The 12620-nt window shown below is 40.1% G+C and overlaps 1 protein-coding gene across 1 annotated transcript; it reads left to right on the top strand.

The window, feature by feature from the left end:
• Positions 1-238: 238 nt before the first annotated feature.
• On the top strand, positions 239-9624 carry LOC308289353 (60 kDa lysophospholipase-like; the record flags this gene model as incomplete). Its single annotated transcript, XM_080731042.1, has 9 exons — positions 239-383; positions 1544-1676; positions 3182-3293; positions 3578-3703; positions 4358-4441; positions 5489-5615; positions 7210-7322; positions 8784-8969; positions 9499-9624. The coding sequence occupies 9 exons, from the start codon at positions 239-241 to the stop codon at positions 9622-9624; spliced, it is 1152 nt and encodes a 383-aa protein (XP_080587168.1).
• Between the last annotated feature and the right edge of the window lie 2996 nt (positions 9625-12620).

The following is a 12620-nucleotide window of genomic DNA, read 5'->3' as shown; positions in this document are numbered from 1 at the left end:
GATTAATCGTGGTTGTTTATCGGCATGGCGAGCCTGGGGGTGTGAACGTTTTACCAAAACCTTTTACACAAAGGCTCCTCTTCTCCGCAACCGGTATGAGGTTTCCATTCGGTGGTTGTCATCGTGCTGGCGGTGACGTATGGCCACACCCACCCAGTCAGGTCTGATATAATGCCGCAATGGAAGCGCTCCATCTCAAATCCCCGCCTTGGCCTCTGAAAACATGGCATCCCCGAAGATGGTAATCTATCTGGTGGTAATCTCTCTGGTGTTACCCCTGGTTGCTGGAGGCGCCCGCCCGGATGTTGAACACCCGCCAGAGAAGCCGATCCTGGTCGTCTACACCGGAGGAACGATTGGAATGGTCCTCGGTCCAGATGGCGGTAGCGTTATTTATTGTTTTCAGATTTGTATTTGTATATATATATATATATATATATATATATATATTAGGGCTGGGACTTTAACTGATTAATTACGATTAATTAATTACAGAAAATTAATACGCATTTTAATCGCACTTAGTTTTTGCACCACAGAACCTTCAGTTTCGGGCATTCCGATCATAGCGATGCACCAACCAAGAAGAAACAACAAACGCTAAGGGAGATGTAGCCGATCAGAGCGCTCGTTGATTCACTCGTACAACCAAATGTGTTTTACTTGAAAAAAATGCTTCTCAGGTCAAATATTTACATGCGATTAAACATGCGATTAATTTCGATTAATTAATTACAAAGCCTTTGATTAATTAGATTATTTTTTTATTGTGTCCCAGCCCTAATATGTTATATATATATATATATATATATATATATATATTCTTTTTTAAGGGTGCAACAGTTTACAAAATTCACGGTTCGGTTCGACATTTTGGTGTCACGGTTTGATATTTTTTCGATAAAAAAAATAAACAGAAATGTCCTTGATTTATAAATGTATTTATATTTTTGATTTAACTTTGAACAATACGGTACTCATACCCAACCTCTAGGGTAGTGGTTCTCTAAGTGGGCTCTGCGGACCCCTAGGGGTCCTTGAGGGGGTTCCAGGGGAATGTGCATGTGGAGTGGTATTGTATTATATTGTTCGGTACAGGGTCATTCGGTTCGGTACACCCTTGTATTGAACGGTTCAATATCGATACATGTATTGTTGCACCCCTAATATATATATATATATTATGTATATATATATATATATATATATAATAGTTCAAGTACACACATGAAGGCAAGTTCTTATCTACACATAATATTAAATATAATAAGGATGAGGAGATGGTCTTGTGGGCCACATCACAAGGGCAAAAGGCATGGGCTTCTCTGTGGATAGACTTATCCCAAGTGTCTGTACATTCAGGCCATAACATCTCCACCTTCCTGCAGTAATGACACTAAAACAGCGATGTAAGTGAACAGTGAACGGAAAAGCAGGGTGCCCTTGACAAAGTAATGTCTTCAGAAACTAAATGCAATGACAGAGACAGACATTATTTTAATCTAGATTATACAATTGTACTAACAGTTACTGTGACCCACAGTTTTGGTCCCCCCACCCCCCAGTGTTTTGCTGAAGTACCTTCGCCAGCGGATCATGTTCCATGATGAAAAATATGCCCAGGAGACAGACTTGTATGATCGCTATAAGGACCCAAAAGAGATCTGCGTCCTTCCGTAAGTAAAACCATTCAACCACCAGTCGCCACATATTCTGCTCTTATAAACTCTTGTATTCTATCTATCTATCTATCTATCTATCTATCTATCTATCTATCTATGACAAATGACCGCTCGTTTTCCCTCTTGGTAGCCCCTGGGTGTATAGCATTGTTCTGACTCTCCCCATTAGGCTAAGCCTCTTAACTCTTATCCTAACCCTAACATCAGTAAAGCTATGCCTAAACCTAACCCTAACCTCAGTAAAGCTGAGCCTAAACCTAACCCTATAACATACTGTAGCGTAATGTACAGCGTACAGCCTCCCGCCTCGCACCAAAAAACAAGCGCACCTTTTTCAATCCTAAAGCCTTTTCAATCGTACTGCTTGTAACTCCCCAAATTTGCTTTACAGGAATATGGTTTCTTTTCAGATTAAATATTCAGTATGATCATCTGGTATAACTTCAATTGCCACAACATGACCTTGGCGTGTATTCATCACTTTCTGCTATTTTTTGTCTTCTTTACTTGACATGACAACTGGAAATAGATAAACACATTGAAAATATGTGAATATACATCGAATGTTTCAGCAGTACCCATGGAAAGCCTGGTTTCTATTTACTGCTCAGTGCTCTGATCTAGTCTAGAGCTCCCCTATGTACTATCCAGTAAAGTATTAATACACAGACCTCTTTATATTCGCTCTAGGCCCAGACCAGATCAGCAAACTGCAAAGCTTTGGTTAGTGCTGAAAATTTACAAGGTTAATTTTCATCATGCATGCAGTTCTGCTGTGGACTACATTTATAACTAGAAGCAGTGCTCTTCCGAGCACAGGTCTCAACCAGGTCAGGTATGTTATTGTGGCCTCCTGGTGGAGCTATAATAGGCCAATGTGAAAAGGGTGCCATGTCTTCTTTGGCCTTTAATGGCAATCTGACACCGCATGCATGATATCGGACAGATCCGTTTTGTACTGAATTGCGTAATTTTTGGATAAGATCTGAAGGAATAATAGGAAAAGATTTGTCTTACATAAACCTGGTGGCGCTATAAAAGACAGATATAAAAAATTCAGGCAAAGATTTTTCCTTGGCCTCTAGGGAGTACTGTATGTATACAAAGTTTTACAATGGACGGTTGAGTTATAGGTAAAACACAAATCGGTCTGTTATAGCGCCCCATGTGGCTGATTTGAATTTGGCATTTCTTCCTCGGCTTATTGGGAACATGCATGCAGAGTTTCATCAAAATCGTAGGCTGCGTTCATGATATGAGGCATTTTATTTAAAATGGACCCAATCATGCAAACTTTGGAAGCCAATATTTGCCAATCAGGATAGAATATGGAAAATAGGACAGATCCATGTCAATCACATAACTGTAGAGACACTGGCTACCGATTTTCCCACTTTTCCTGCTTTTCCTTTGCTGCTTTTTTGCTTTCCTGCTTTTTTCCTGCTTGGCCACTTTATCTCTGCTTGCAGCTATATTATTGAACTTGTTTCTTAATCCAGGCTGAATAAACTCAAGGAACGGATAGTGTACCGGATTTTGGAGTACAACCCTTTGCTGGACTCAAGCAACATGGCAGAAAAAGACTGGATCAAAATTGGAAAGACTATTGTGGTAATTACATTTTACACCCTCGAACATTGCAGTAACATGACCTGTCTTTATTATATTATAAAGCATGTTGTCACTAAATCTAGAAACCACATTCCACCAACAGGCAATTTTTCAGTTTACAGTTTACAGTTTAGGCATTTAGCAGACGCTTTTAATCCAAAGCGATTTACAATAAGCAGAATCATCAACATTCTTTATTTGTGTCATTGTGCATGCATGTATAGTTTGTGAAATATTCCATAATCAGTAATGTGGTGTCTCGTGTGTGGTATATTTGGCTGCAGGAAAACTATGACAGCTATGCTGGTTTTGTGATCCTCCATGGCACAGACACCATGGCGTACACATCGTCTGCCCTCTCCTTCATGTGTGAGAACCTGGCCAAGCCAGTCATCGTCACTGGCTCACAGGTGAGAGCGGCTCTCTTCACAGGCAGTGGCGTCAGTTCAGAAAAAAAGCTAAGGTATGGCAACTTGACTGGTGTCTTGAGTCATGTCATGTATGGTATGGCAGTCATGTTGCCATACCTTAGCAACAGGCACAAATACATTTATTTTAAGAGTTACATTTTATGTTTTCCCCGTTTCTACGGTTTCTTGGGCTGGATATGGCAGCCTGGAACGGTTGTTCAAGTGCAGGTAAACTTGGCATGTTAGTAAACGTGCCACAATTAACAATAAAATGCATTGCACCTGTGCAGCTGACCTGCGGAACCTGGGAATATACCATTTTGCCAAGATGGGGAGAATACAAGTGTAATTATAATACCTTGTTAAAGTGACCATTTTGTAAAATGTTGCATTTGTAGTTATTTTACTGTAATTTAACCACATAATAACCAGCACAGATAGACAAAGAGACATTCATGGATTTATATTTAAAAGTAACTTTTATTGCTGCCATACCCCTGGACCCAGGGTATGGCAGCTGCATAACCCTGCCATACCCAATTGACACCCCTCACAGGGCAGATAAACAACAACACTCGGATCTATGGTGGTTTGTTGCCCTCGGTTCAAAGATAAGTGCCAGCATGCTGATAAGATGAAGGCCTGTTTTTTCAGATGCCAATCTATGATATGAGGACTGATGGCAGGGACAACCTGATGGGGGCGCTGTTGATCACTGGACAGTATGTCATTCCTGAGGTGGGTGAATCGGGCTGCCGCTTGAAATCTGGATGAGCCTTTAAGATTGGATTTGTTAAAGAGGCGGTGCCATAGTTTTGTATTGTTTCTGGTTTTATGTGTCTAGGGGGTTGATAGTACTTCATTAGACCCCCTGGTTTGGTTGTTATGAGCAATTATGTATTCTCTTTCTATTTGGCTGGAGGCTGCCACCTTGTGGGTGGCAGCCCCCCCCATTACCATTCACCCAACACACGTGGGTGTGGCCAACTTCAGCTGGATCACCACCCACCATGACAACCACGCATACCAATGAGCTGGTGGGTGTGGCCACATAAAACCACATAAAAAAAGATAATTTTTTTCTTTCTGTACACTTTTTGGGAAAAAAATATTCCTCCTAGTATAAACCTAATAGTGGATAATCATGTTTTATAGGTGGAAAAATCATGGCACCCCATCTTTAAAGGGACTACAGCATGAATTTCACTTTTTTTTCTTGCTTCTCAGTGTATCTTCCAGCCCCAAAAAAAACAATTTAATTCTAAGCCGTGCGCGTCTGAACGGTAATCTTTTGAAATCTGCCCTGAGCGTAGGTCACCTTTGAGCTTATTTCCCATTGGGCCCCTCGAGAAGGGGGCGGAACCTTTTGGGAGGCTATATTCTATTGAGACTATGAGTTGGGCGGGGTAAAGTGGTGCTAAAATTGGACGATACAGAGAAGATTAGCATGGTGCCATGATATCTTCTCTGTATCTTCTCTGTACTAAGACAGTGCCCCGTTGCCAACAGAGGGAATTTTGGTATTGCATCTGAAATGGCTTGGAATTAGACAGATGGAACATGAAATCTCAATATCTGAGTGGTTGTTTAGGCTAAAACCTGCATAAAACCGTATTATAAACCAATATTTATATAAAATATATATTTTTAAAGCTTGGTGGCCCCTAAAGGGAGTGAAAAGGTATAACAAGGAAATAACAAGGACACGTATAGGTACTGTATGACTGGTCAAGGTTTTGTGCATTGAATGAGATATCATATTACCATGTGTCTTTCTGTCTTCAGGTCTGCCTGTACTTCTATAACAAACTGTACAGGGGAAACCGTGTGACTAAGGTGGATGCAGAGAGCTTCGGTGCCTACAATACTCCTAACCTGTCCCCACTAGCCGACGTTGGAGTGGATATCACAGGTAACCAATGTTATTATAGTTAACTAAATGACTAAATGAAAGATCATAGAAACTAGAAGCAGTGCTCTTCCTAGCACAGGTCTGGACGTTTGTGTGACCTCCTGGTGGTGCTAATAGGCCAGTGTGAAAAGGGTGCCGTGTATTCTTCGGCCTTTCACGGCAATCCAACACTGCATACATTAAAAATGTGTTTTGCAAAAGTCGACCTACTGGTGGCACTATAACAGGCCAAGGTGAAAAGGGTGGCATTTCTTCCTTGACCTTGTGGGAATGTTTGTGCAATGTTTTACAGAAAGATGCATTCATGATTTTACACATTTTGTTCAAAACAGCCAATGTTAGACAATCATAGTGGAATATGAAATATCAGACAGATACGTCTTGTCCACATGACTATAGAAATACTCTGTATTGATTTGTGTGATTTTTGGATCAAATCTAAAGGCGTAATATCCAAAGATGTGTTTTACAAAAGTGGGCCTCCTGGGGACGCTATAAAAGGCAGATGTGAAAAATACAGGGCAAAGCTTTGTCCTTGATTGCACATACAAAGTTTTACACTGATCAGTTCCATCCTGATTGGCTAAGATTGGCTTCCAAAGTTTGCAAGAATGCTCCCTTTTGAATAAAATGCCTCAAATCATGATCACAGAGTGCAATTTCTGTGATTTTTTTCACATTCCCACTAGACCGAGAAAGAAATGTCACTTATTTTTGTGAGCTTGTAGATCGGCTATATCCACTATCAATGTCTTTTTTAAGTATAAAGTTGTCAAATATGTCAGTCATTTCTTTGTATATTTAGGTTATGTGTCATATCTGCCATGTGCACCTTCAAACCTACAAGACAAACAGAAATGTAATTGTCAACGACAAAAACACAATTAATCGCAATTATTTGAATGACAATTAATCATCATGTAAGATGTCATAATCGTGACAGCCCTAGGTGTTGCCTTTGTTGTAGAGATGGGATTTATGGCTCTTTGAAGTGAGCCAGATCTCTGGGATCCGTTCCTTTCAAAGAGCCGTACAAAAGATTGGCTCATTCTAGTTACTAGTACCTTTGTAGATTTTGATTATAATTACAAATTCACTTCAACCCTATACATTTCAGCCATGTATAAGGCTACATTTACGCCATTTGAAAATAGCCGATCTACAAGCTCACAATGCGTCGCGTTGCGACGCATTGTGAGCTTGTAGATCTGCTATTTTCAAATTATTTTTCTACATTTCTACATTGGAAAAACTGTGAAATGGGACATTCTGCATATAATGACTATTTTCTACTATTGGTATTTTAAGTGCATTTTGATACCGATACTTTTGTACTTTTACTCAAGTACATTTTAATTCCAAACTTCTACTTGTGGCAGAGTATTTCCACGTTGCAGTATTGATACTTTTACATTAAAAAAAAGAATGTTTGTAGCCTACTTCTTCCACAACTGTTCATTTACAAAAAGGAACGGCTCCCTACTGCGAACCGGATCCCATCGTTCATTTGAAAGAGCCGTTCAAAAGGCCCGATTCGTTCGCGAACGTCCCATCTCTCTACTTTGTTGAACTGTTCTCTCCGTCTCTCCTGCAGTGAACTGGGACGTGGTGCGGAAGGCCAACACTACTGCAAAGTTCAACGTGAGCACAGAGCTGAACCAGAACGTGGGTCTGCTCCGGATCTACCCGGGGATCACTGCTTATACTGTGAGTCAGTGTTGCCAGAGGCAGGGGCTGAGATTTCTAAAAGGGCCTTTTGATGGATGGAAATATCTAAAATAGCAGACCTCCAAGCTCACAGCATTGCTTGTACCATTGCAAAAACTACATTCATGGTCTGGAGAGGGCACTTTTTACAGATGGATAAAAGGGCAGGGGCTCAAGCCCCCGCAAGTGCCTGCAGTCAGGTCTATTTATGCCCAAAAGAAGCATCTATAGGCCACATGAGCACATTAAACCTATTATGCATCTACAAGCTCACAGCGTGCCGCAATGCAACACGTTGTAAGCTTTTAGATTGTCTATTTTCAAAATATCTTGAAATTAAATGTTGAATATTTGGAACACAAATCTGGAACGGGGCTCCCTGGCACATATCTCCTTAACCCATTTAGGCCGTAGTTTCTGAAAAACAATATTTTTTCAAAAATTATCCTACAAAAACAAATATGGTGCTACATACTGTAGGCTACTGTACATGTACTGTAATACACTAAATAGTGTTCCCGGCCTGAATGGGCCGATCCAGCAACTTTGATTGGTGCAGGGCTGAGCATGGATCAGATTGTAAATAGTAATACCATCTATTTCACTGCAGATTAGGTTATGTTAATAATATTGTTTTATTTGTTGGCCTTCCTGCCCTGGCATTTGGCCTTTGTGCCCTAAAAAATGAACAACACCAAAGGCCAAGTGGCCTTGCCCATAAAATGTGGTAATTCCAGGCCTGCTTCACACATTCCCAAACGATGAGCACTTTCCGACAATGTGCTTCAGCATTAAAGCATGCATGTGTGAATGCATCCTAAACCTCACTGCAGTGAAGCAGTTTCAACGTGGCAGCAGATCTACAAGCTGGCAGCAATAGACCGCTGTGAGCTTGTATATCTGCTATTTTTCAATAGCTAAAGTGTACAATAATTAAGGCTCCTCCACATATTTTGAAATTAGAAAAATATTTTTCCAGTACTGGAAAAGTTTTGGAATTGATCAAGGGCCCTGGAAGGTGGAAGGTCCTGGAAAAAATAGCTATGCATTGTTTTTGGTTATTGATTTTGTTAATACCTCTGAAATGACAAATTAAACATTGGCCAAATTGTCAGAGACAGAAATTGTGAAAATAGCCGATCTGCTATTTTCACACCGTGTTATGCAAAATTCCTCAACTCTTAGTGCTCGTCAGGGTGCCGGGTCCCCAGTTAAAACATGATTATTTCGGGGGTCACGGCCTGAAAACACTACACTACCTGTCTTTGGGCATTGTGCATAGGAGTAAGCGACCTGTTATTGAGCTGAATTATTGTTATATAGTCCTGGAAATTGGCTTAAATATTCTGGAAATGAATTGGTATAAAATGTGTGGGAACCCTGTCGGTCCCACTTCCCCCCCTCCCCCCTTGTGATGCTCCTGGGTGTTTATCTGAGGTGTTTGTGTTTATCTGGGTGCAGGTGAGGGCGTTCCTCCGAGCTCGCATGCAGGGTGTTGTGCTGGAGACATACGGCGCTGGGAATGCCCCCGACAAAGACCAAGCCCTGCTGGCGGAGCTGAAAAGGGCCACAGACCGGGGCGTCGTCATCATCAACATCACCCAGTGTCAGAGGGGGACTGTGATCATGTTATACGCCACCGGCAAGGCAATGACTCTTTTAACATTTAGGCCTAGAATTATTGAATGCTTTAACCAGTGAAAAATAGCAGATATACAAGCTCACAGCGCGGCACCGAGCTTGTAGATCTGCTATTTTTGAAAAAGTCGTGAAAATGTGTGCAAATCTTTGAATATATGTATTTTCAAAGCGAGCGTTTGTAACAAACATTTTGCTTCTGGGGGGTCCCTGGAACTAAATATTCTCAAGAACAGACTAACTGAGCTCCATTTAAGTGAAAAGGACCTTTTCTTTGACGATGGCTAGCCAAATTGCTGACATAGAAACATAGGTTTTTCTAAAAATCTTGAAGGATTCAAGAGACACTTATAGAATCGGGTCAAAATAATAATTTTCACGATTTTTCAAAAATAGCAGATCTACAAGCTCGAGTGCCGCGCTGTGAGCTTGTATATCTGCTATTTTTCAATAGTTAAAGCATAAAATAATGATACACTATAATGTGTACTTTCTAAATGGGTTAAGATGCATTTCGTAACCCTCCTCCTCCCATCAGGCTCTGGTAGATGCAGGGGTGATATCTGGCGGTGACATGACTCAAGAGGCTGCCCTGTCCAAGCTGTCCTACGTCCTCGCCAAGTCAGAGCTTGATCTGAAGGCCAAAAAGAAGGTGCGTGTTTAAGGGTGCAACGGTTTTACAACATTCACGCTTCGGTTCAGTTTGATATTTTGGTGTCACGGTTTGATACTTTTTCGATACAAAAAATAAACAGAAATCTCCTTGATTTATAAATGTATTTTTTTGTTTTTGTTTTTTTTCTATTGATTACTCATGCCATGTAGACTTGAGTTCAATGACATTTCTTTGTATTTGTTGCATTTCTAAGAAAATAATTTCATTATAGTAAATTTACCTCCATTGATTCCGGATGGGGACCTGAATGTATTTGGGTCCCCATCATCCGGAATCAATGGGGGTACATTTATTGTAATCAAATTATCATCTCAGGAATGCGACAAAAAACTATACATGTATTGTTGCACCCTTATGCGTGTGTCTGTGTTGAAATATAAACTACAATAAGAACAAGTGAAGCTAAAATGAAAAGTGTGTGTGTGTGTGTGTGTGTGTGTGTGTGTGTGTGTGTGTGTGTGTGTGTGTGTGTGTGTGTGTTTGTACACACACACGTGTGACCAGATGATGGAAAAGGACCTCAGGGGTGAGATGATTGCTGACCTGGACGGATCTACCTGAGTGGCTACAAACCAGCAGCTACAAGACACACAAACATGCAGGTTTTCATCATGTTCAGAGCTTTAGCTGACAATTGGCACCAGGATCTCCTATTTTGAGCATTGGGTTATTATGGGTGAACTTTCTTAGAATATCAAGTTGCAAGCTTGTATGTACACATTTCAATGAAAATAGGGCTTAAGTGATTTAAAAACAACATTTTCATTTAAGTCAGCTAATATCCTGCACACACTTGTCTCTTTTTTTAATTCTAGTTTTTATTTAGTTCAGTCAACTAATTTTCTTTTTTCAATTTTAGTTTTCGTTATTTCGTTAGTTTTTGTTAATAAATGCTGATTCCATGATTCTGACTTGTTGTAAAGGTGGCGATTCAACGATAAAAATGATATCAAACACAATACCATTTGGCAAAATTAATGGGGAGATATAATGGACTGTATTTTGTCAAATTTTGGGTCGGCGCTACCCAAACACACGTTTGGCCATGTTTCTCATTCCACGAATGCCCGATGCTTACAAGCTGTACCTTGTTGTAAAGGTGACTAATCAATGATAAGAATGATATAAAACACAATACAAATTGGTATTATTAAAGTCCATATATATGGACTGAAGTCAAGTTTCCCTACTTTTTGTGCGCGGTTTATAATAACCTTGCTCCTATCTTGACCTACTGTGTGTGTGTGTGTGTGTGTGTGTGTGTGTGTGTGTGTGTGTGTGTGTGTGTGTGTGTGTGCGTGTGCGTGTGCATGTGTGCGTGCGCGTGCGCGTACGGTCAAGATGTGACAGTTCTGATACTTAACTGCGACCATCACTGATTGACTGTTTTCTTTTCTTTTCTTTTTCCATCTGGGTAGCTTTTTCCATCTGGTAGCTGGATGAAAACAACTGGACCCATCCGCTTTCTCCGCTTCATTTATACACCCAACTTGTCTTCATCTGTATTCAATCTGTAATCAAGTTTCACATGGTCTCTTCTAAGCCTGATTTAGGCAATACATTTTTTTTTTATGAGATTTTCAACTTTCTTCTGCTGAAAAACCCTAAATAATGTTTTTGTTGACAGGGTCATTCAGTGAAGAATAACATTAGTCTTTAGACCTTAAAAGGATCTCTGGCTAATAAGCCAAATGTGCCTTAATACATTGGAATTACTACAATACCCCATAACTACAATGTAAAATTAAAAACACCTTAAATATTTTACTTTTTACTAGAAATAGATAATCTTTCACTGGGGCAATGCCCGTTGCAAGTTGATGATGTCATTGGTCCATGTGTGGTCTATCCATATGGAATTCATGGATTGCATGTGCAATGCATTGATGCTCAGGTTAATCATAAGAATTGTCATTTCACTTGTTTTGCATAAATTCCTTATAGGGATAGAATAGGTCAACTACTTAAGGTGCTTTTAATGTTGCAATTTAGTTATAGAGGACAATTATAATGTATTAAGGCATATTTGGCTTAGGGATCCTTTTAAACATATTACTTAAAGCCATATAGACGTGCTATAGTTTGGGCCCTAATCTAGTATCCGCTCAAACCTCTTGCAAGCACAGCTTTGAATCTTCAATGATAAGATATAGCACAACGCCCAGAGTGGGCAGCACTAAGTGTGGGTGTTTTATTGCAGTGGTTCTCAACCTTTCCAGGCTGTGACCAACTGACACCTACATTTTTATATAACACGGTTCTATTGTGAAAATAGCAGTTCTACATGGTGTCTCTGCTGCTTCACATGTTAGTACTACTGCGCTTATTGAACGTTGTCATGTTGATTGAAATGACACAATGTGGTCTTGCAAAAGCAGAAATAAAATATATTTCAAGAAACGGTGTCCTGCCATCTGTGTGAATCCTAACAAGTAACTAGGGGTGTAACGATACATTTTAACAGTGATTCGATACACATCACGATACATGGTTTACAACATGGATGATATTGGTTAATTCATGGAAATATGATACGAATACGATTCGATTACATTATTTAAAATTGATATAGTAACTATTTAACAAATTAAATGTGTGTGAAACATGCCAATAGTGCAGTTTTTTTTAAAGGTAATTGTATTGTTATGGTTATATATAAGTAAACGCAGTGATTCTCTGGCAATTACACTGACATTATGGTCAAACCCACACCTTGACATGAACACAGAGATTACACACATTTTTCAATTGACCAAGAGTAGCTACAGTATATGAAATGGAAAAGTAATAACTTGAGTAATTTATTTTTGTTGGTGTGACTATTCCCATGGCAGACCCCTGCACAGCGTTGCCCCCTTGCGGGGGTTCCTGGTGGGGCTATTCTGATGGCAGACCCCTGAGCAGTGTTTGTTCCAAGTTTGGTGCAGATTGGATTAATGGTGCGCCTTGCAAGTCCACCAACCAGTGGCGTCAGTTCAGAAAGG

The sequence above is a fragment of the Nannobrachium achirus genome (genome assembly GCF_963921795.1).
Source record: "Nannobrachium achirus genome assembly, chromosome: 1".
In the NCBI taxonomy this organism is placed as follows: domain Eukaryota; kingdom Metazoa; phylum Chordata; class Actinopteri; order Myctophiformes; family Myctophidae; genus Nannobrachium; species Nannobrachium achirus.
This window is presented reverse-complemented; position numbering and strand designations above follow the sequence as displayed.